At 40.5% G+C, this 25,000-nt stretch overlaps 1 protein-coding gene across 2 annotated transcripts; it reads right to left on the bottom strand.

The window, feature by feature from the left end:
• Positions 1-9,245: 9,245 nt before the first annotated feature.
• Positions 9,246-15,185, bottom strand: tob1a (transducer of ERBB2, 1a). Of its 2 annotated transcripts, none has more exons than XM_072442457.1 (3): positions 14,914-15,185; positions 12,169-12,688; positions 9,246-11,333 (listed from the first exon to the last, which is right to left on the bottom strand). In XM_072442457.1, the coding sequence occupies exons 2-3, from the start codon at positions 12,496-12,498 to the stop codon at positions 10,644-10,646; spliced, it is 1,020 nt and encodes a 339-aa protein (XP_072298558.1). In that variant the 5' UTR covers positions 12,499-12,688; positions 14,914-15,185; the 3' UTR covers positions 9,246-10,643. The 2 variants fall into 2 exon arrangements, with proteins under 2 accessions (XP_072298558.1, XP_072298557.1); XM_072442456.1 differs by having other exon boundaries at positions 12,169-12,711; positions 14,927-15,185.
• Positions 15,186-25,000: the final 9,815 nt, after the last annotated feature.

The following is a 25,000-nucleotide window of genomic DNA, read 5'->3' as shown; positions in this document are numbered from 1 at the left end:
GTGTCTGTCTGTGTGTGTCTGTCTGTGTCTGTCTGTGTGTGTGTGTCTGTGTGTGTCTGTCTGTGTGTGTGTGTCTGTCTGTGTCTGTCTGTGTGTGCGTGTGTGTGTGTGTGGTGACAACAGCATCTCCACCTGAGTATTTCTACACAAACACTGCAGTTGCTGTGGGTTTGTCTTGTGTAACAGTGGAGCTTTTATGTTGTCGTTATAAACACTATAGATCTGAAACGAGTTAAGATTATTGAGAGGATCTTAAACACAGTCATTTGTCCAATCAATGTTTTCTGGACTGGACGCAGACTGCAAAACATGATGTGAGAGAGAGAAAAGGTTTTATGACTCACTTCAAAAAGACATAGGAAACAATTCATACTTTAGATCAACACGTTTTTCTTATTTTTATCTGTAAATATTACTGATGTCAAATTGATCAAAGAAAAAAACAGATTAATCACAAATGCCATTATTTAAAGATTATTATTTAAATATTTTTTCTGAAGAAGATTACACAATTTAGGCTAATTATTTCACAAATCTAATCATTTTAATACCCAACTGTGTAGTATTTTATGTTGAATCTGTGTGGCCACATGTTTCAAGTAAATGTCAAAACAACAGGTTTAAAAGGGTTCAAGGCCCTTTATTGCTGCTTGCAAGTATAACTGGCTTTTAAGAAAATCAATATTATTTTTATTATAATCACAAACACAACAGGAATGCACACATGACTACTTAGTTCAACAAAGTTCTGAAAATAGAGTAGATAACATACAAAAGAACAGACAATTTAAAGAATAACATACATAATGTGAAGAGGAAACTTAAATATGTGTACATACATCATATAGTGACAGTTGGCCATTGTAGTTTGGTGGAATGTTTGACCCATATTATTTGTTTTATCAGAAGATGTGATCTCTCCCATGTGAGGACTGATGGATTTTATATGCAAACTTGACCTTATGATATCCGCGTTTTGCCTGTACCTTCCTCCTTCACCATTAATCTGCGTCAATTCAGAATAATGTCATCATCGTCAATGTCATCGAGCCTCTCCATCTCCTCCTCTTTTCAATAAATATCCCAGAAGACACGTTTTCTACACATTTTGGATGAAAAATGTCTGGCTTTAGTCCGTGTAAATCGTTTTCATTGTCATGCGCATCCCTGTTTATGGATTAGAACATATGAATTAGCATTTGCATTTAATTAGCCGCCGCCCACACACGCGCTTACTCATGACTTTTGCCTGTGAAGAATTCTGCTGCCGGTCTAACACAAACCTACGGCACTTCACACAAGCGCTTAAACAAACCTCAGCAGTCCGAGGTGAGAGCTGACAAATGCAAACACTGTGCCCAAACTACTGCGCTCAACAATAACCGCGCCAGAGGAAGGAGTGATACTTAAAAGATGTGCAAAAAAGACAAAAGAGGGGCAGACAAAACATCTGTGTACACTTTGGTGAACTTTCAGAAAACAGCTAAGAGTCTACTTACAACAGATTTTGGATGACGGAGGGAAAAAAGGGCTTCAGTGCACGACTTTTGTGTAAATGAGTGACTTTTGTGTTTTTCCCCATAGAGTATATTGTAATGTGTGTGTACTGTGAATATTATGTTCTTAAAGCCCCACTACGTATCATTTTAGCAAAAAAATAGACTAAAATAAAACCTTAAATGTCATTTTAGATGTTTTTATTGCGTTGAATGTAACACCAAAGCACAAACCTGACTCGTAAGTGGCCTGGCCTGCTTATTTCAATACAAATGAGAGACTTTTGTGTTTTTCCCCATTGAGTATATTGTAATGCGTGTGTACTGTGAATATCATGTTCTTAAAGCCCCACTACGTATCATTTTAGCAAAAAAATAGACTAAAATAAAACCTTAAATGTCATTTTAGATGTTTTTATTGCGTTGAATGTAACACCAAAGCACAAACCTGACTCGTAAGTGGCCTGGCCTGCTTATTCCAATACAAATGAGAGACTTTTGTGTTTTTTCCCCATAGAGTATATTGTAATGTGTGTGTACTGTGAACATCATGTCCTTAAAGTGTAAAATTTTAGCAAAAAAATTCACTAAAATACAACAATATTTTTCATTTTTTATGTTTTTATTGCACTGACAGTAACACCAAAGCACAAACCTGACTCGTACTTGGCCTGGCCTGCTTATTCCAATACAAATGAGAGACTTTAGCGTTTTTCCCTGTACTGTGTATACTGTGAATATTATGTTCTTAACGTTTTAGCAAAAAAAGGACTAAAATAAAACCATATTTTTCATTTTAGATCTTTTTATTGCTCTGAAAATAACACCAAAGCACAAACCTGACTCGTAAGTGGCCTGGCCTGCTTATTCCAATACAAATGCTGTAATATTCCACAGTTTGGCATAAAACACATCCATCTCCATGAAGCACGTTCTGAAGTAACTCTCCAGCGATGTTTACTGTCATGGTAAAGCTAACAGACATTAGCATCCTAACATTGCAAAATACTCAACAAACCAAAGTTGTACCGACCTGTGGATATTGTGTACGTGTTTGATTGTGGGAACGCCTGGGAACACTTCAGTTTACCTATTGTCTTGACCTGTGTACATGACAAACACAGAGATGAGTCCACACCTGCCTGAATACAAATGTAAATGTTGTAACATGTAAAGAAGTCGGCTCCTTCACATGCAAATGCCAGTCCACTGATGTGCAATGGTGTCGTTTGCATTTGGAGAGACACGCCCGCACCTCAGCACCAGCAGTGAGCGTGGGAGAGTTTCAGTCAGTATTAAACCTTCCTTTATACGTGCATTTTAGATTATTACTATTTTGTATTTTACCTGGGTCAAGTGTACATGTTTTGTGTGTAAATAAGGCCAGTCAAATCCAACCATGCAATTAAGATACGTATTGTCATTTTAACTTGTATTGAGTCATTAACACAATGACTCAATGCCTAAAATGGTTAATAACTGTAGATAAGTACATATACATTTATTGTTCATTGCTGGTCAAGTTTTTTACGCCTTTCATGTTATAACTGAAAGGACTACTTTGACAATAAGGCTATATGGCAGTGGTTCGCAAACATTTCACACCAAGTACCAGATGTAAACTATGTCTATAACAAGACTATTTAAAGTCTAACCTAAGTTTAAACAAGGTCTGCCATCTGACTACATCTACAGTGGTGCTAATATAAAAACAGACACAAAGAAGGACCAAAAAGCACAAATGTTAGCGATGTAGAAGACTTTCGTAGATAAGACCTTGTGTTCCTCCAGAAGGACCTCAGAGACTACTAGAAATACTTTGTGTACCATCAGAAGGACCTCATATAACACAAAAGAACTCATGTATAACCCGAAGGACCACCAGAACGCCCACGTACCACAAGAAGGACAATGTGTGCCATAAAGGACCTCTTGAATCATCAGAAGGACCTTGCATATCACCCAAAGGACCATATGTACAAGAAGACCCTCGTGTACCTTAAAAGGACCTTCCAACGCCCTCACATACCACCCGAAGGACCTCACATACCACCAGAAGGACTTTGTGTACCATAAAGTCCCTTCAAACGACCTTGTATACCACCAGAAGGACCTCATTTACCTTAAAGGACCTTCCAACAACCTCACATACCACCCGAAGGACCTCACATACCACCAGAAGGACTTCGTGTACCATAAAGTCCCTTTAAACGACCTTGTATACCACCAGAAGGACCTCATTTACATTAAAGGACCTTTGAACGCCCTCACATACAACCAGAAGGACCTCATTTAACTTAAAGGACCTTCCAACAACCTCACATACCACCCGAAGGACCTCACATACCACCAGAATGACTTCGTGTACCATAAAGTCCCTTTAAACGACCTTGTATACCACCAGAAGGACCTCATTTACCTTAAATGACCTTTGAACGCCCTCACATACAACCAGAAGGACCTCATTTAACTTAAAGGACCTTCCAACAACCTCACATACCACCCGAAAGACCTCACATACCACCAGAAGGACTTCGTGTACCATAAAGTCCCTTCAAACGACCTTGTATACCACCAGAAGGACCTCATCTACCTTAAAGGACCTTTGAGCAACCTCACATACCACCAAAAGGACCTTGTGTACCATAAAGGACCTATGTATGAACTTGGAGACCACCAGAAGGACCTTGCGTACCACTAGAAGAACCTCGTATACCACAAGAAGTACCTCACGTACCATCAGAAAAACTTTGCATACAGTTTGAGAACCTCAGACCAGCAACCCTCTGGTTGGAGAGAGAATCGTACCAACACGTAATAAAATACACAATAACAAAGCGCACTTCCAGATAACATACTTACAACTAAATACTACTTAGTTACTACCCTTATTATTCTTGATAAACTATTGTTTCATGATTAGTTATGTCGTTGTTCAAACTTTATGAAGGCTAATTAAGGTGTAGTTTTTATAAATGACCCTAAACCGTGTCAGAATCAGAAATAGCGTGTGTGTTCAGCGCTAAAAGTGAAAATTGCGTCGTGGCCTGCCCGCATGCGAGTTTGCTTTTTATTTGCGAGATGTCTGAAATTCCTCAGCCTTTGCTCACTCGGCTCTTCCAGCTGTGGACTGGTTGCCAAGCAGCGTCCAAACAGGCTCCAAATGATGTGGTACCGTCTGCGTCGCCGGGGGAAAAGGAATCAAAAACGACCGAAGAAGAAGACACGGCTCCCTGACATCGGACTCTACGTGCTCCAACAGTAACAGAGGATTTTTATCGTTGACGGTTTGATTTATTCATAGCGACTCTGAGACATAAACGCACAGCACACTATGTCATTTTTGTCCGTTCGAGTCTGATAATGCTTCTGTTGTCGAGAGAGCTATGCAAGCTAATCAGGCTAGCATAACGTTTACTCAAAGGCTGTGTATTCATCTCATAAGTTGTAGTAACAGCAAATGTGTTTCAAACGGGCGTGTGAGCAACTGTGTCAATAACCCTGAGACTCACTTAGCCGCTATTGTTAGCCAAACCAACTACCGTAGCGTTGTGTCATTTGCATGTTACGTTTTTAAAGCGTACACACCCCTAGCTAGCATCACAAACGCTGTAGCTGGAAGGCTGCTACCAGGTTTGTATTTTAATTTGCTTGTTTTCAACTTGAACAATCGGTAAATGATTTAAAAGCTAACCTACATATCTACCAGGATCAAATATTTGGTTTCGAAAACATATGACACGATTAAAATATACAGACTAATAATAGGCTAAATTGAACACAACTGAAGAGAAGTGAAGACTAACCAAAAAAAAAAACATGAAACGATTTTTTTTTTTTAACTTATAATGCAATTGCTCCGACACTCCCCGACGCCCAACGCTCTGTACTTATGTTCCACGTATTTAAAACGTCTTAAACTGGCGTAAACATCGGTTTCAGCAGCGTTGCGTATGGCGTTGTGGCTTTTCCTTTTCTCACCACCATGAGCGAGGTCGTTGACATATTTCTCTTACCAAGTTGGTGTCTTTAGAGTTCCAAACTATGAAATAATGATCAATATGAGGCACATTTTTTGGGGTTTATTGTTCTGTTTTTCATGTTGAGAAGATACTAAAGAAGATACTTGAAATAGCATCTAGCCTGCCACACCAGTACTTGGACACACATCAGTCGATCATATGTCTTATACTATACAGAAGGTTATGATGGCTTTATTAATTGATTGATGGATGATTTGTCCACAGTATAAAGGCCTACTCCTAACACAGCACAAGTATTGCACAGTTTGTTCACAACATATCCAGTGTGCTGTTGGAAGTCGGTTCCCTCTGGCTTATACCATTGCCCAATCCTGCTTCCCGAAATAGACACGGAGCTAAAGCATAGGCCTGGAAAGCCATTACCGGCGAGGGGAGGGGGACATTACCATACGGCGCTGTCGGCTGGCTCCGGACCACACGCCGGGAAGAGCTCCACCTGTTTTCTATGACAGGAGCCAGGGGAGAGAGGGGGGGGGGGAAGGTTCTATTACAAGATCACTGGATACTGCCAGGTTCATGCTTTAGTCCTGTTTCCGGAACTAGCTTGTTCCTTGTTTGTTTATGGGCCTGTTTACTAGACGGGGTTAGTCCTGGTTTGGGGAAAGCCGTTTGCTAGAACACTGAGCTACTACATCCGAGTTCAGAGACGGTCCTGACGTTGCTACACCTGTTTAGTCCTATTTTGAGAACAGTTTTGGCCTGGTTTAGACCTGGTTTAATCCTGGTCTTGATTTTGTCCTGGCTTTGCATTTATACTGGTTTAGTCCATGTTTAGCGTACATTTTGTGGTCTAGTTTTGTTCCAGTTCATTGTTTTTGGCATGATTTAGCCCAGTTTCACATCCTGCTTTAATTCTAGTCTCATATTGGTTTAATTATAGTTTAGCCCTGGTTTGAACATGGTAAATACATGTTTAAGGATGGTTCTGATGTGATTTTTGGATGTGTGTTCCCAAAAACATTGCTCCATTGTATCGTGATCAAAGTACAGCCATGTTATAAATTATGATTTTTATAGCAGCTATGATAGTGTAGGCCTAAGATTTAACTTTTTGTATTTGGGTTTCAAGCCGTGGAAACGTTACTCCGTCGCTAGGCTTAAAGCAGTTCAAATATTATATAGAATGAGGAATGGTTCTCACAAAAAACGTTTTTGCTTGAAATTCATGAATATTTCTAACACTACTGATACTGCGAGGATGCATACTGAGACGCCTGTAGCTAGCTAGGTTACGTGCTAATTGGTCATGTATTTGATAGTAATCGTGACTATCAGCTAGCAAACATGCTAGCACAAGCTAATTTCTGCAAACAATTAGCAACAACAAGGCATTGAGCTAAGCAATCTGTACAGTACAAACTGTGACATCAAAATATATTTAAACGTTTTAGCAATATCATAATAGTTTTAACATTAAAGTTTACAATGAAATCCGACTACATTTATTTCTTCAGCCTCAAAAATTGCAAATTATGTTTTATAATGTAAGTTTTGGCTGGTACAATCCATCAACCACGTGTAGTGTTGTTAAAAGTCATTAAGAGTGTAACCCTTTTGGTGTTTTATTTAAGAGATTAATTACTGTCAAACTGACTTCTGAGCCAAAAGCTAAATATTAACTTTAATTTGACATTTCAGACGTTGTGTGCTTCTGGTAAACATCCAGTCACCGAATATGGGGTTTGACCATTTATTTGCACTGTATGGGATTTTACGCAACGCCAGGCAGCACCGACTAGCCCGGAGTTTGATTGAGAGTTAAAATAAGAGAGAATTTATGTCAATGAATGTCTATGGTCAGCCTTATGAATAAAACAAATAAGGTTTCTTTGTTCCAACCCGCGCTTGACAAAGTGGGTCATATGTTCCAAAGATGAAAAAAAAGGTTCTTTGACTCATGCCTGGTTCCACATTTTTAGGAGTGATGGCTATATATAGCACCGTTTGGGTTATAGTAAGGTTAGAATTTAGTTACATTACATTTAGGGCCTTTTGCACAATAATGGTTAAGTTTAGGGCTTTGTTTTTGGGTCATGGTTAAGTTTAGGGCTTGGGTTTGAGACTCTGGTCGAGATGAGTGCCCTGGGCAGTTGGAGGTTATAATTTACTTTCAGAAATATATTTAAATGTCTACAACGACAACTTTATTCAAGCTGTAAATGAGTGAAATGAGTAAAAGAGCTTTGCCATGAACAAGTCTATTGAAGAGAGTTTTCTACAAACCGACTGCTCATGAAAAAGCTAACAAACTGTCTAGCTAGCGACATACTTCCAGATAAGCACAGAACATTCTCCATACAGCTAGCTAAGCTTGCACAAAGGTAAATATTAAACTGAATTTGAACCCAGGACTTTAAAAAACAAGGACAGCGATGACGAGTGCCGCTTCGGGGTCAGTCTGTCCTGGCAACAACTGCGCTATCGCCACTTATAGTCCCCCGTCCAAGCTGCTTACGCCAGCACCAGCCATGGGGAAAATCTATTTTTACTTGAAAGCGCAGCTAGATTTACTTTAGCTGAAAGATTTGCACAGTTTCAATTGAAATCTTTGAAGCTCGCAGTATCGCCGTGTGAAAGGTTATGTTGTAGCCTACGTGTCAGTTGTATCAGATGTTAGCTTTGTAACACGATTGGACACACACAAGTACTCAGAAAGTACACTGTCACTGTATATTAGGCTACAATATCTCGCAGTAGTAGTTGCATAGTCAGCTCCACCTCGTCTACACGCCTGCTTTTGCTAATATTTGCAATGATCTAGCACAAACTGAAAAGAACGGTCTGTTTTCACAACGCAATGGCCTTTAAACAATTTGCTGTTTTACTGGTGTCTTACGTCTAAGACTCAACGTGACTCATTTATGTTAGCAATATGTAGGCATGTGTAATTAGCTAGCCTGCTGTTCATAAACTGAACACTATAGATCAGTGTTAAGTAAATAAGCCGCGTGTTACAGTTTTTCCCAGCTGCTATGGCATATTTCCTCGGATCAGATCTGCGAGATTTAACTGAATTCCTCAAAACAAGTCGTACAAACACCAAAGCCCATTGTATCCGTTGAAAAATCCAATAACCTGCTCAAAATGTGTGGTTAATTTCACACAATTAAGATGTTTTTTGCAGCGTTTGAGGAACAACCGACAACGCGATTCGCTGTGCTTTTAGAGCGTGTATAGAACAAATATATGAGGCTGTTATTATGTTGTAAATGTGTCACTGCAAGACTAACAGGATTTGTAATTGTTTACTACATCACTTACTATTTGACTAACTATTTGGTCAGTATCCAATGCACTTTGCAAATGATTCGATGGTTGAAACAATTTGATATTTTCCGTTCTGATCAGAAAAAATGCGCAATAGCAACTGAGAAAAGCTGTAAAACACTAAACTCGTGACTTTATGATGAGAAATGTGTATAAATGTGACTATTTCAGATAGTAATTTACGCTATGACACAAGTCATTTTAAAAGAGGAAGACTGTGTGCTAGCTGAGATACACACATGCTAACGTGCACAAATGCTAACATACAGCATAAGCTAGCCTAAACTTAAATATTGGTCATAACTAATTCATTTCAACTAAACTGAATATTTTCTTCGTTTTGAATGTGCTTTATTATATTTTTATGTAACCAAACAAATTCTGTACAAACAATTTAAATCAAATATTCATCGACTCAAGGATCACCCAACAAGAGCACTTATTTTCAAGCATTTTAATACAAACTTAATAAACTATCAGTCCATCTTAACATGTAAGACACTGACTCAGAATACTTTGTTATACCGTCTTGTTTTTTTTATCAAGTATTGCACAATGTAGGTACAAAATTAATATACGATTACATTTTGTCCATAATATAGCAAAAATCTTTAAACTCTTAACAGAAAATACAACTCTTATGTTTTGTCAAAAAAGCAAATATCCTTAAATCCCACCACTACGGAATATTCTGTACACAATCTTTAGAATAGTTTTTCAAAGATGGATTTATTTTATAATTTCAATAAAAAAAGAAAACATAAAGTTGCTGCAGCCATCACAGATCACTGGAGTAGTAAAAAGATATAAATGCAATACCATGTCGTAGAAACAATAGATACTCTGATATTTTACAAACTCTGTACTAAATTAAATTATACAATTAGAAAAAAGACCAAGAAATCCCACGTATTTAAGCCAACTTATGCAAAATTGGCGGTGTCCAGTTGTGTTTAAATACTGACAGGCCATGACTCGTGGTGGTGTCTTTTTTTTTTGTCTTTTATATATATCTTCAAACAATTACATAAAAAAATAGTTTGTGCTTGGTTGGCAAAAGAAATAACAATGATGTATGATGCACGTTTAAGTAACCAAGCTTGGACATCTGGTACTACAAGCTTCATATTGTTTCGTGTTGGAAACAAACTCAAGGGGGCGAACTCCATCACCCTTGGGCTCATGCTCTTTCAGACTTGGAACAAATAAGATCTTACTCTCGTCAAGTCCTTTCCTTTTTTGAAATGACATTCGGTTTGTTTACATTTTTTGTATGTTTTTTCTTTTTTCTTTTATAAATGTGCATTAACGTTCCCCCTGTCACATTATCTCTGGCCGTTTACCAGCACTGCCAAAAAAAAAGGAATAGCGTGAATTCAAATGATCGATCTTGAGCAGTTTGGACTAGAACATATGTGTGGAAATACTGTGGGTAAAGCAGATTTTATAAAGAATAAAACTAGATATGTTGATTGATTGATTGATCCCTTTAAAACTGCGATTTCAAAATATGCTTTTTATCTTGCAGTTGTGGTGTAGGTCACTATTTATGTACCTCTTCATATTGCCTTTAAGAAGTAACTAAAATAGTCGACTTCTTTTGAGAGTTCACACTTCACTGTGATTGGTTAAACAAACCTGCCACTCAAAGCATGATAGAGGCGGACCCTTAGAAGAAGTGGGTGTTTTACTTCAAGCGCAATCGTGTTAAGAAAACTTTAAATCTCTCATAAACTAGTCCAAACTACTCAAATCTACACAATCATTTCAACAGACAGAACTATTCTTTTTTTTGCAGTGTGCGTAGTAGCTTAAGTAGTACCGTTTATTATAAGTACTAGTTGGCCATAACTGGCTGGAATTGCTGGTTTGAATACTGCATGTTGTTCAAGCTGAAATTCAAGCCTTCCATGAGGGACTTGTCGTTAAGGCCGCCGTAGGCCGCGAACACGTCAAAGGCATTGCTGTACGGGAGCGAGCTGAGGTTGAGCGAACTTTCGGGGAACAATGCGCTCTGATTGCCCTGGCCCTGCAAACTCGGGAACACAAACTCCTTGGCGTTGGGCGAAAGGGCGGACGACTTCTGATGAGGCCCCCCGAGTCCTAATCCGTATAGAGAGTGCATGGAAGTCGACATGGCTTTTTGCTTGAGAAGATTGTTCACGTTGAGGCCCAAGTTGGTCGGGGAGGTGCGCGCGGCGGCAGGCTTGCTCGCGGCGCCGCTGGCCCCGTTTGCGTTCGCGTTGCGTCCGCCGCTGCTCTTCATCTTGGTGGAGCCGAATTTGGTGGCGGCGAAGGTGGCGGTGGTGAAGGTGAGGGGCTGGGTGGAGCGGGGCATGAAGGTGGGGCTGACCGCCGCCGAGTGACCGAACGGCGGGGAAGGCGAGCTGGAGCCGGGCGAGGCGCCGCTGAGGGGTTCGTTGATGGGCATGAAGACCTGGGCGTCCGGGTTGAAGCTGTTGCGGATCTCCTTGTCCAGGTCCAGGGTGCTGTTCACCTGGTCACCGGTATCGTCCACGTACAGCACCTGAAACAGATGCAAGAGAATACACTTAAATGCTAAGTTTCATACGTCAAAAACCAGTAAGAGGTAAGTTGGCGATTATGAATCTGCAGCTTCTGTGGTGGTGGTGTATTGTTTACTCAAAAAAATTACAAAGATAATCATGAATAAATAATAGTCCCCGTCTAAGAGACACACCCTCAAATTCTCTGATAATGTCAGTCAAAATCAAAATGGCTACCTTCAAGCTCAATAAACTAAAGTAATAATTGCTTTGTGAAGGTTGATTTGAGGACATTTTATCTTGGTTTTGTCTTTCTTTTGACATACAAATGGTTCAGATGGAATAAAACATATAGAAATAGAAGTTCAAATGACTGCAATGTTCTCACTCACTCTTTTAATGATACTTGGAAACGTTGGATCTTTCTTTTTCAATATTTCATAACCATTGCGCAATTGGATCCATGAAGAATACAGACCAACTGCATGGGCTACTTGATTTATAGTTGTCTTACAAACTATTACAAGTAAGATAGGATTGTTGCTTACATACTTTTTTTATTGCGCCTCAAACAAAGGTGTTAAATATAAAAGACACAATGCCATCAATAAATTAAAGGATGACTTGGCAGTGTGATTTGGCAGCTCTAATCACACATATATTGACACCTTTTCCCCTTGCCAATGTACAAACGACTGTGTGAGTGAATTACAGTTGTTTGCCAGTTCGCCCTAGGGCAGCTGCGGCCACAGAACCTAGCTTACCACCACAAGAGTAAAGGGAACTAATATCGACTGCAAAACAACAAGTGTTTGCTTCAGAGAAAGCTCAAATTCAAGTGTGACATGTAACTACCTTGACTGGCCCCTTCTCCCCGATCTGGTAGGACACTTCGTAGGGGTCGATCCAGACGCTGAGCTCCTGCGGGAGGTTGTTCCGGACGTCGTCGATGTCCAGCCCGCTCTCCTTGGCCGCCTTCTCCACCACCGGGTCTACCTTCTCGCCCACGTGGATGCACCTGAACCCCGACCCTTTGTATGGCTTGTCGGGATACCAGTGGCCCTCATATTTTTGCTTCAGCTGCCTCTCCAGCTCCTCCCCGAAAATGTTGACACGGCGCCGAGGCAGCTTGTTGTACAGGTAGGAGATGATGAAGTTGAGAGCTACTTGGATTTCTAGCTGCATAGCGTTTCACTGAATGTAGCAAAGAGATTGAAAGAGCGCGTCCGCCGGGCGTGTTGCTTTGCTCGTCGTTACGTGGTCGGCGGCTCAAATGTTCTGTCCGGGCGGGATGGCTGTGGAACCCAAAAGTGAAGTCACGCTGGCTCAAATCAAAAGTGCTGGTTTAGTTGAATTTGTCTTGTTTTTTTCCCTCCTTTTTCCACAGGATGGTTTCTCCTGCGATAACAAAAGAGACAATAGTGCCGTGTTAGTCTTTCACATCCGAAAACAGTGCACATTGTTTTCGGTGTCAGTTTTGGCAGTTGCTGAGCGAGGAACAATGCATTTGTCATTGTAAGCAAAGTGTCATTTACCACACATAACAGCTCTTATTATTTATTGTCCATATGTCATGATTGCGGTTCATTTGTGTGCTATTGTTGTTCATCCTTATGACATTGAACGAGAGAACAACAGAGATCAATTGGGTTTGTTGTGTTGACTTATGCATTATGAATGTATTTCTTTCAATAAACAAGCTGTAACTGCGTTTATAACTGTGTTGTCTGTTGTTAGCTTTTTGTTTGTTTCATCCTTGTACAGCTTCTTTCCTAAAAATAAAAAATAAATCATATGTACATAACAATTAGTTGGATTTTTTGTGACTAGTCGACTATAAAAATAATCATATTTTGATCATTTTTATATATTTGTTGTACAATACACTGTAAAATAACAAAGACAGTGGCATTACACAATCAAAATGTCAATAAAATAATACACATTCACCATAAACAGTTCAAGTCACCACATTTCAACCTTTATTAGTTTACAAATGTATTAAAAAAAAAAACTACATATGCAATAGAAATCATTGTTTGACTTGGTGATTTATGAAAAATAATAATTGCTGGCAAAAAAATAAAACAAATCTCATTTGTTGAAGGCTTTATAAGTAATCTAAGTTTAAAAAAATACAAAAAATCATTAGTTGAAGGCTTTATATGTAATCTAAGTTTAAAAAAATACAAAAAATCATTAGTTGAAGGCTTTATATGTAATCTAAGTTTAAAAAAATACAAAAAATCATGAGTTGAAGGCTTCATATGTAATCTAAGTTTAAGAAAATACAAAAAATCATGAGTTGAAGACTTCATATGTAATCTAAGCTTAAAAAAATACAAAAAATCATGAGTTGAAGACTTCATATGTAATCTAAGCTTAAAAAAATACAAAAAATCATGAGTTGAAGGCTTCATATGTAATCTAAGTTTAAAAAAATACAAAAAATCATGAGTTGACGGCTTTTATATGAAGTCTAAGCTTAAAAAAATAAAAACATCTCATTAGTTGAAGGCTTTATACGTAATCTAAGTTCATAAAATAATAAAAATCCATATAAATTGCACGTATTTGAAGATGATTGACACATAACTGGTCGTAATCAGTTTGATAAGCCACTACAATGTGTCACTTTCCATTTGGAGCCCTCACAGATGAACAGCAGCCTGAGCCCTGTGGAATCCAGTTACATAATAGTCCACATTATGTTACTGAGCAGCGTCCTGACGTTCGCACGGAGAGCGGGGTAAAAAAGAAGATAAAAACACACTCGTGCGTGGACTGTGAGCCTCATTTAAAACCCACCCAACGCCTTATCAGCAAACATGACACAATCCACGTCCAAAACACACACAAACACACAAATAAAAGGCGCAGAAACGGGCGTACGCGCTCGTCACAACGCGGTGTCGAAATAATAAGACACTATTGTTAGTTACGCCCATGTTTGTGCAAATTTACACAAGCAAAACGCACGTAAAAACCGCAACGCGAACCGGAAAGAGATCGCAACGCAAATAATGCAAATAGAACAATACGTCGATAAACAAAATTGTCATTACGTGCGACGTCGCGTTCGAGATTCCACACATGGAACAGTTATAACGGGGATAATCTTGCGTAATCTTGATCTCGGTTGTGCAAAACTGTCATGCGCGGGTTAAATAAGAATAAATCGAACGCAAATAATACGTGTATGCAATAAAAACGCCCAGATGGTTGGAAGAAAAGAAGTTGCGAAATGGCTACAGGTTTTGTTGCGTCTTTCCCAACGCGTTTTAGTCTCAACAGCAAAAGCCCCGTTACATTTCTTTCTTTTTTTTATATCTATATTTTTTTGCACAGAATTAAACCAAACATCCAAACGCGAATGACATTTTGGCTCCCGTAACAAAAGCCGTACGTAAAATTAAAAATAAAAATTAAAAAAACGAACAGGGTTTGTTATATTTCAGGACGATTTTAGTCGACGTAGCAAAGCAAGATAAGAAATAAGTCGAGTTTTATCGCTTGGAAAAATACATCCACCCCTCCCTAAGTTCAGTCTGACGCAGCAAATCAGCTTATAAGTGTAGAAAAGACATCACAACGCATAACAACGCATACTTACTTTAGTAAAAAATAAGGATTCTCAGTAGTAGTTGGAAAAAAAGTACCGTTAGTTAGTGCAAATAAAAAAGTATAAATACTTTCTTCACATAGAATATATTATGAACTGTACAAAAAGTAATCCAGTACGTGTAGATTTTTTTTAGACGATTGGCGTTTACGTCTTCGGTTGCTATTTTTTTGAATAAATTTGAAGGATATTTTGTCTCTTTTTCAGCAGGCTTTTGCAGAGTAGCTCCCTCCTACACGGGAGTTTAGCAACTTCGTCCCCCCGGCAGCTCCGCCGTCACCTGTATTTATAGCCTTCCCCTCCGCCACGGGCACGAGGTGGGCGGTGATGCGGTTCCAGAGGTCAAAACAATACGCACGGCGCCGATTGGTTCGCGAGCGCGCGTGCCCGCCCCTCCCGCTGCCCTCCCCTTCGGCGTGATCGCGAAGGCGCGCTCCGATTGGCTGCGGCGCGCCGTCACTCACGGAGACACACGATCCCCGTTCCGCGGCCGTGTTGAAGGGGAGAGACGCCTGTGCGGAGCCGCGTTTGCGTCACGGCGAAGCTACCCGACTGTGTACCGAGCGCACACGGCAAAAAGCGATTAATGGTACGGGTACAAAAACAACAACAACAACAACAACGGGATTCCAAGACGGGTTTCCGGGTTCAGACACGCGCGGGCGTATAGATGTTACAATAAACACGTGGTCATGTGGTGCAAAGTCGTTAAAATATCGGTTAGGGGCAGAAACTCGATACGTTTAAAGCGATTTTACGCACATTATCGCTAATCTTATCATCGACATGCCATTTCATTCAACACCTTTTTAATGTCGCTCCCCCGCGTAGCCACAAACGATGACATTTGAGTCGTAAATAGCGTTTTAAGTTTAGTACATGGAGGAGATTCCCCCCGCAGCAGGACGATCCAGCTGGCGTCGAAAAAAAAAAAAAAGAAGAGAAGCAAAGTCGTGGGTGTGAGGGCGGACGGACGGGTGCCGACGAACGCTATCTGGAAAACACGAGCGCTGATTGGTCCAAAACGGGGCAGGAGCGCGGAGGGGCCTGACAGCGAGTGGTGTGCCCGTATCCAAGGTGCTGATGTCGGCCGCGCGCGTCATCGCTCGCACGGACGCACGCCGTTGCCACATTTAAAGCGCCCCGATAGGCATATGAAGTAACAGCAGCAGCCGAGTGCACCGTGTCACCGGCTGCATTTACACGGACAAAAGAAACACCGGAATACAGCGTGAGAAATCAGATTACCGCATGATAGTCTGATCTTTGCAGTGTGGGAAATCGGATCGCTGACAGTTGAATAGCATTTTTCTTTCGTGTCACCTTTGTATTTGGAAGATGACATTAGCTGGGCCTTTTGTGCACCGTTTTCCTTGTCTTAATGTGCACAGGTAAAAACAATCCGGAAGAAATCAGATGTTACTCACGTCAGATGTTTACATGACATTTCAATAATCGGATAAGTACAGAAATCAGATGATGATAAAACCCTATTTATAGTTGTTGGAACATTTTGTCTTCTTCATACACAGTGGCTACATTTACACGCTCAGATTTCCAATGGCAGAAATATGATGTGAGTAATCAGATTTCTCTCAGAGCTGTGCAGGTTTTGACAAAGGAAATGAAGCAAAATAAGGGCCAACACAAAGAGAAAATACGCAATTAAATAATAAATAATAAAGTATTTTGTCTTCCACACAGTTAGGCCCACTCTAAAAATCTATTGATGACACATGTCCCCTGGTGCTTTTGGTAATCAGATTTCTCCTGTGCATGTAAACCCCAAAATAGATCTGTTTTATTGTGTTATTGGATTATTCTAGATATTAGTCTAGTTCTCTGAGTATTCCAGTTTTCTGATGATTCTACTCATCTGGTTATTCTAGTTATCTGATTTTAGTTATCTGATTTCAGTTATCTGATTTTAGTTATCTGATTGTCCTAGTCATCTGGTTATTCTAGTTATCTGATTCTAGTTATCTGATTTCAGTTATCTGATTGTCCTAGTCATCTGGTTATTCTAGTTATCTGATTATTCCCATCACGTGGTCATTCCTGGTCATATAAATGTAGCTGTTGTTTATGCTGTTGTCATTCATAAAATGTAATAAGTAACTTGTGTAAAAGTAGTGGTTAAGCAGTAGCACCAGCACTTGTACTAGAAGAAGCCGTTGTTGTTGTAGCAGTGATAATAGTAATAGTAGTTGTAGAAGTAATAGTAGTACCAGTAACCCAGTTATGCTACTTTTACACTACATTGCTGACATCATTACTATTGCATTTACAGTAGTTTTCCGTTGTTTTGGAAAAAGCTCTCCTCCGTGAATGTTTTCCTTCCTCACTGACAGATTGGCCTTACATTCTTGAGGCACTTAGCTCTTGCCAAACAGTATCATGTGCCCTCCCCCCTCTCCCCCTCGCCCTCCCCCGCTCTCTCCAGCCTATCTGTGTGAAAGGGCCCCGATAGAGAGGTCCTATTCCCCCTCGGATCCAAACACATTAGCCAGCGTGGTGCGGGTAAAGCTAACAGAGGGGAGATTGTAGGTCCAGGTTTAGACAGGGCCTGTGGGGGAAGAGTCCACAGTCTAGGCCTCTTCATACAGTAAACAGGCCTTTAATGTCACATGACCAGTGTCTGGACAGGGCACTGACCGGGACCTTCACACTAGGGCTCATGACTACTTCTGCTTTAGAAGTACTAGTAGTAGTAGTAGCACTTGTAGTTGTAGTAGTAGTAGTAGCACTTGTAGTTGTAGTAGTAGTAGTAGTAGCACTTGTAGTAGTAGTAGTAGTATTAGTAGTTGTAGTGGTAGTTGAAGTAGTGGTAGTAGTAGTAGTTGAAGTAGTGGTAGTAGTAGTAGTAGTAGTAGTAGTAGTAGTAGCACTTGTAGTAGTATTAGCACTTGTAGTAGTAGTATTAGTAGTAGTAGTAGTTGAAGTAGTAGTAGTAGTAGTAGTAGCACTTGTAGTAGTATTAGCACTTGTAGTAGTAGTAGTAGTAGTATTAGTAGAAGTAGTAGTAGCACTTGTAGTAGTAGTAGTAGTAGTAGTAGTAGTAGTAGTAGCACTTGTAGTAGTAGTAGTAGTAGTAGTAGTAGTAGCAGCAGAAGTAGTAGCAGCAGTAGTAGTAATAGTAGTAGTAGTAGTAGTAGTTATACTTTTTGTAGTAGTAGTTCTTGTTGTAGTAGTAGTAGTAGTAGTAGTAGTTATTGTTGTAGTAGTAGTAGTAGTAGTAGTAGTAGTAGTAGCATCAATAGTCCATAGTGTTGTTAGGAAGTTGTAGAAGAAGTTGTAGTAACAGCAATACTACTACTTGTTATTGGACTTGTAAGCTACATTTGCAGTCAGCTTAGTGGTAGTAGCATTAGTTGTAGTAGTAGTAGTGGTAGTACAAGCAATACTATAACAAGCAGTATTGGTATTCTAAGCAACATTAGCAGTTGTTGTTGTTGTTGTAGCAACAGCAATATAACTGTAGAATTATAATAAGAGACAATATTTGAATTCAAATGTAGTAGTAGTAGTAGTAGTAGTAGCAGGAGTAGTAGTGGTAGTAGCTTTTTTTCTTATTGGGTTACTCTGGGCTAGGATCTTTAAGTAGTAGTAGTGGTAGTAGCCTAATAATTGCTAGTGGCACTAATTTAGACTTTTTAATTAGTTAATTAGATGTTAGATTTGGTGTAGTCCAGTTTTAGGGGCAATGGTTAATATAATGCGACTATTAACGTTTTTTGTCTTTTTCCACATGGGCTTCGTCTCCAGCAGCTAGCTTGTGATGCTAACTCGGTACAAAACACTAGCTCAAAAAAGCCCCTTAGCATGTTATGTGAAGGTGTGGCTCTCAGGTCAGCGGCCGTAGAAAGAGCATGCTAACGCTCCGCTATATTGTCTTAGGGCATAATCCTTTTAAACGAATGTCACTGTCACCTTTAGATGTCTAATCCGGGGTCAGGCCTCGTAACCGCACACAGGAAATGTCAGAATAAAAGTCATGTCATTTAAACGAGCCATATCACGCAAAATCAACTCTTAACTTTTGTTCCCTTATCATTAGCTTAATCAAATATAAAACACACAACATAAAAACACAAAAAACAGAACAAGCCTTGAGAAAGCAGGACATCTAAATACCAACTTTTAATAAAAAATTGGCCAGCATATATCTACACCAGCAATGTCATACACAGGTGTAATTATGGGTGTAATTACGCTGCGCGCCGCTCAAATGAGCTCGGAGCGCTAATTCCTTCAGCGCCAGTTGAGCGTCTCCAGGGTTTTTAGCAAGGGAAGCACAGGTAGTGTCAAACAGGGAATGATTCACGAAGAAGTACGAGTTTATCGCCAAACTGGAGTAATATAATTTACTTTACAATGTCAGACATACATTTCTCAAGGACAGCTTAAGAAAGGAGAAGGCGAATGGCGTGGAATAGCAGGAGGTATAAGCGGACGACTGAATGCAAACACGACAGACAGGCTTGTATTTGCTCTGTGTGAAGCTATTTAAACTAATACTCGGTGAGACCGTCTTCAGCTTTGAGTACAGCACATATTCACTATGGCACAGTTTCAATAAGCGTCTGCAATATTAAAAGAGTTATTTCCATCCAGTGTGTCATTATTCCTCACACAGATCATGTATTGTATGTGAGAGAGTGACCACTGCACAAAGCCTTCTCCAGCTCAAACACTCGCACTGGGGTTCAGATCTGTAGTACATTTGTTTCTGTTTCTTCTTTTAGATGTTTTTTCTCAATGATTTGATCCTTCTCAAACACACCGACACCTTGTCCATGACCACGGGATTCGTCTTTCCACATGGCTGTTTCAGTCGGGTTCAAACACCGTGTTGCAGCTGAAAAATCAACGTAGGAAAACAAAGAAAAGGTAGTTTTCCCCGACATGTCGATTCAAAGGAGCTGTTGTAATGAACGCTGTTTGACGGCAGAAATGCTCAGATGTGGTGATGATGTATGGACAGCACAGCACAGGAGGACGGTGGACCCTGAGAGCCACGCTATATGGAATAAAGCGTGTGTGTTTTTTTAAGTAGACAAATCCTTTCAGGAAAACCTTTTACTAACTGCACTAGCTTCTCTGATTAGCTCACTGTGGCTCTCCTGGGCCTCCTGACTGACGTAAACTAAAGAAAGAAACGGAACTTGTAAGGAGCTCTCTGATTGGTTAGAGCAACTTGTAAACTAATCAGAGAGTTTCTTACTATTGTTCACTTTACTTTAGTCAGAAAGACCAGGAGAGCCACATGAAGCTAATCGTTAAAGTGTATTTTTTTAAACTCTTCGTCTTTTAAAAATTGGTTTCATTAGAAAATGTTCCAAAGCATTTGTTAACTTATTTAATAAATACTATTTGAAAGACTCTTAACATTATCAGCAGCTTCATCCCATTGGACGTGGCTCTCAGGGGCCTCCACACAGGTGACCTTTGACATCACAAACCTGGGAAACTTGAAACGTGTTTTTGTGAGGCTCGGCGAAAGAGCAGAGAAGGTGACACAAACGTGAATGAAGCTAAAAACAACTCCAGGTGTGTTTTGGATGAAGAAACAACGTTATAACATGACTAAAAGTTCTTTACGATGAACAAATGGTAGAATAATGATTTACAGGTGTCAGAAATGTCAAAATACTTCGGTAATTATGTGGTCAATTTGGGCGTTGCGCTGCTAAGAATGTGTTGCTTAAGTTTTTTCCCCAAATGAAGATGTTATCAGTCACTTAAAACCATAGACGTGTTGAAACATCCAAACCTCATCTAAATCTAAATCTTTTCTTTTTTTTTTCTTCTTTTTTTTTAATGCCACTCCCTTATTTTCTACTTTTACTCCTTCACTTACTTACCTTGTGGTTTTCCTTGTTTTTTGTTGTGTTTTGTACTGTTGTAGTGTAGTGTTTTTTGTTGTACTATGTTCTAATAAAAATATATCTAAAAAAATATATATATACATCCAAATATTTTAATGATATTTCCCTCAGAGCACAGTATTTATCGACACAATTAGGCGAGGTATAGTATTGTACGTTTTTTGCCATTGCCGCTTTCATAGTCCAAACATTTAAAAAAAGTATTTCATAACTTAGAAACTTTGACTTTTGATATTGCAATGTCAGGATTATCGTTGCATCACGCGCTTTTACTCTTCTTTTCCTCATTTTTCTTCTGCTCTTTATGATTAACTGATAAAGAAGCGCGATGTCACATTTTCGGCGGCTCGTCTCCGTGTCGACGTTTGCTTTTGTCTGGCCCGGATTGTTCCAGAATGCGGCATTAAACGTGTCTATTTTCCTGTTAATATCGCTTGAATTTTACTCAATAATTCGAAAAGTCGCTAAAAACAACCACAAACTATGAGTGAATTAAGGATTTGACAGTTTTTTATGGTGGCGTCAGCAATAAAAGTCAAATTGTGTTGTTTCTTCTTTCAATAATCTTAATATTGCGACATCAGAAGTCTTAAACGAAGGTTCCAAGACTAAATTGCTGTGCGTTGTGGTGGAAAACCAGAAAACTTCAGATAAAAGCGACATTTTGGAGTAATTTACAGGACCTTTCTGTTGCCCTTCGCTTGTTGGGATATGTGGCCCACGATGACGAGTTTAGGTGAAACGTCTCGATATAAGACACTGATATGACTGTGAGTTGGGCCTGTGACAAACAAGTCTGCTCCTGCTTTGAACCAGAGCAGGACTTTCACCCAGGGCTAAAACGTCTGAGGAGGAATAATGCAGCGTGTTCAGAGATAAGGGAGCGTGAATAAAGAGTGTGTGCAGCGGGATCAGCAGATTTACATGCTCAAAACGCTCCAAACCATTAAGGACTGGACTTATATCATTACACACAATGGGAAACGTCACTTCTGGACTCAACTTGAAAATAGACACATTAAAAAATAAAAAAAAATAATAAAAAAAGATGGGACAATTATTTTAAAAGGAATATGATGTAATTGTTTTATATTTATTTTTTTCCTTATTATTATTATTTTTATGTTACTCCCTTATTTTCTACTTTTATTCCTTTACTTTACTTATCTTATGCTTGTTGTCCAGCACTGGAAGAACTAAACATACTAAATGTAACTATGAATTTATAAAAAAAAAAATGACCCAATTTGCACTGTAAAAATATTTACAAGAAATAATTAATATGATTTTCTAACTACATTAGATGTTTTGCTTCACTTTTGTAGGTTTTTCAGACATTTCACATTTGCATGATAATTAATTATGAATTAAGCCTCAAAGAATACGTTTAAGGACATGTTTTAATATATTTCTGTTGGATTGACATGATATCGTGTCACTATTGTTTTCAGGAGCCTCCAAAAAACATAAAAATATTCTATTCTGTCGATATCGCTGACCTCTGCATAAACTAGCTTTAATTAAGGTCTATAACTGAATTAAATGAATGTAAACTACTGAATTTAAGTAATTTCAACTCATATTTGTATCTTTTTTCCACAATGACTGTTTTATGGTCTTTTTCAGTGAGGAAACAGAAACATAAAAACACAATGTTCTCACTGTTTCTATGCCTTCCCCCTCCCCCGGCACTTCCCTCTCTAGCCTCTTGTCCTTTCTCAACTCTTTTCCCCCTCTCTCCTCTCTTGTCTTCCCTCTCTCCCCTCTGTCCTCCCTCTCTCCCCTCTGTCCTCCCTCTCTCCCCTCTGTCTTCCCTCTCTCCTCTCTTGTCTTCCCTCTCTCCCCTCTGTCCTCCCTCTCTCCCCTCTGGCCTCCCTCTCTCCCCTCTGTCTTCCCTCTCTCCTCTCTTGTCTTCCCTCTCTCCCCTCTGTCCTCCCTCTCTCCTCTCTTGTCTTCCCTCTCTCCCCTCTGTCCTCCCTCTCTCCCCTCTGTCCTCCCTCTCTCCCCTCTGTCTTCCCTCTCTCCCTTCTGTCCTCCCTCTCTCCTCTGTCCTCCCTCTCTCCCTTCTGTCCTCCCTCTCTCCTCTGTCCTCCCTCTCTTCCCTCTGTCCTCCCTCTCTCCCCTCTTGTCTTCCCTCTCTCCCTTCTGTCCTCCCTCTCTCCCCTCTGTCCTCCCTCTCTCCCCTCTGTCTTCCCTCTCTCCTCTCTTGTCTTCCCTCTCTCCCCTCTGTCCTCCCTCTCTCCCCTCTGTCCTCCCTCTCTCCTCTCTTGTCTTCCCTCTCTCCCCTCTGTCCTCCCTCTCTCCCCTCTGTCCTCCCTCTCTCCCCTCTGTCTTCCCTCTCTCCTCTGTCCTCCCTCTCTTCCCTCTGTCCTCCCTCTCTCCTCTCTTGTCTTCCCTCTCTTCCCTCTGTTTTCACTCTCTCCTCTCTCTCCCCTCTCGCCCCTCTTGCTTCCCTCCCCTCCGCCTTCCCTCTCTCTTCTCTCTCTTCCCCCTCGGCCTCCCCCCCTCCCCTCATGGGCTCAGACAGAGAGAGCCTTTGACGTCACACTTGTTATTACTTAACACAAGTCTGCCTAGTGCCACTGGCTTTCCTCTATCGACAGATGCTCTGCTGTGCTGTTTGAAGACAGAGAGAGAGAGGGAAGACGAAAGGGGAGAGAAGGAAGACATAGGTGAGAGAAGGAAGACAGAGAGAGAGAGGGAAGACAGAGAGAGAGGGAAGACGAAAGGGGAGAGAAGGAAGACATAGGTGAGAGAAGGAAGACAGAGAGAGAGAGGGAAGACAGAGAGAGAGAGGGAAGACGAAAGGGGAGAGAAGGAAGACATAGGTGAGAGAAGGAAGACAGAGAGAGAGAGGGAAGACAGAGAGAGAGAGGGAAGACGAAAGGGGAGAGAAGGAAGACATAGGTGAGAGAAGGAAGACAGAGAGAGAGAGGGAAGACAGAGAGAGAGAGGGAAGACGAAAGGGGAGAGAAGAGGGGGGAGAGGGAAGACAGAGGGGAGAGAGGGAAGAGAGGGAAGAGAGGGAAGAGGGGGGAGACGCGAGGGAAGAGAAGGAAGACAGAGGTGAGAGAGGGAAGAGAAGGAAGACTATTTGAACTATTTCCAGTATGGGTGTAAAGTTGACTGTTTACTGCTACCAACTGCTACTACAGTACTACTGCTACTACTACTACTACAGTACTACTGCTACTACTACTACTACAGTACTACTGCTACTACTACTACTACAGTGCTACTACAGTACTACTGCTACTACTACTACTACAGTACTACTGCTACTACTACTACTACTACAGTACTACTGCTACTACTACTACTACAGTACTACTGCTACTACTACTACTACAGTACTACTGCTACTACTACTACTACAGTACTACTGCTACTACTACTACTACAGTACTACTGCTACTACTACTACTACAGTACTACTGCTACGACTACAGTACTACTGCTACTACTACTACTACAGTACTACTGCTACTACTACTACTACAGTACTACTGCTACTACTACTACTACAGTACTACTGCTACTACTACTACTACAGTGCTACTACAGTACTACTGCTACTACTACTACTACAGTACTACTGCTACTACTACTACTACAGTACTACTGCTACTACTACTACTACTACAGTACTACTGCTACTACTACTACTACTACAGTACTACTGCTACTACTACTCCTACAGTGCTACTACAGTACTACTACTACTATATGAATAACTAAAACTTTGGCTGTCAACTACGACAGCTGCCAAGATTTGACCAAAGTCTAAAGTCATTGTTCTCTAAACAAACACAGATGACTCAAAGGCGAGTGCTGTGTGAATATAGATGTTTCTATAACAGATATAATGACGCTGCTGGTCCCTGCACCCCTGATTGTGAAACAATCCCCCTTCTTATAGAAAGAGCTCCTGTTTCTTTCCGGGGTGTTGTCGGGGGTGTTGTCGGGGGGTGTTGTCGGGGTGTTGTCGGGGTCCGTTAGCGCTGGTGTTCCCTGGGCTACATGAGTCACCCGGGCCCCCGCTCGCCAGGAGGACTCACCCAGCTCACACAGGCTCTCTCCTCACCACAGGAGAGCATGCAGGTACACTCCTCCCTCCTCCCTCCATCCCTCTCTTCCTATCTGATTCCCTCTCTCTTTCTTTACCTTTCTTTACTCC

Source organism: Eucyclogobius newberryi, unplaced genomic scaffold, assembly GCF_026437365.1.
Source record: "Eucyclogobius newberryi isolate DKJ021-1_F unplaced genomic scaffold, fEucNew1.0.hap1 SCAF_13, whole genome shotgun sequence".
In the NCBI taxonomy this organism is placed as follows: domain Eukaryota; kingdom Metazoa; phylum Chordata; class Actinopteri; order Gobiiformes; family Gobiidae; genus Eucyclogobius; species Eucyclogobius newberryi.
This window is presented reverse-complemented; position numbering and strand designations above follow the sequence as displayed.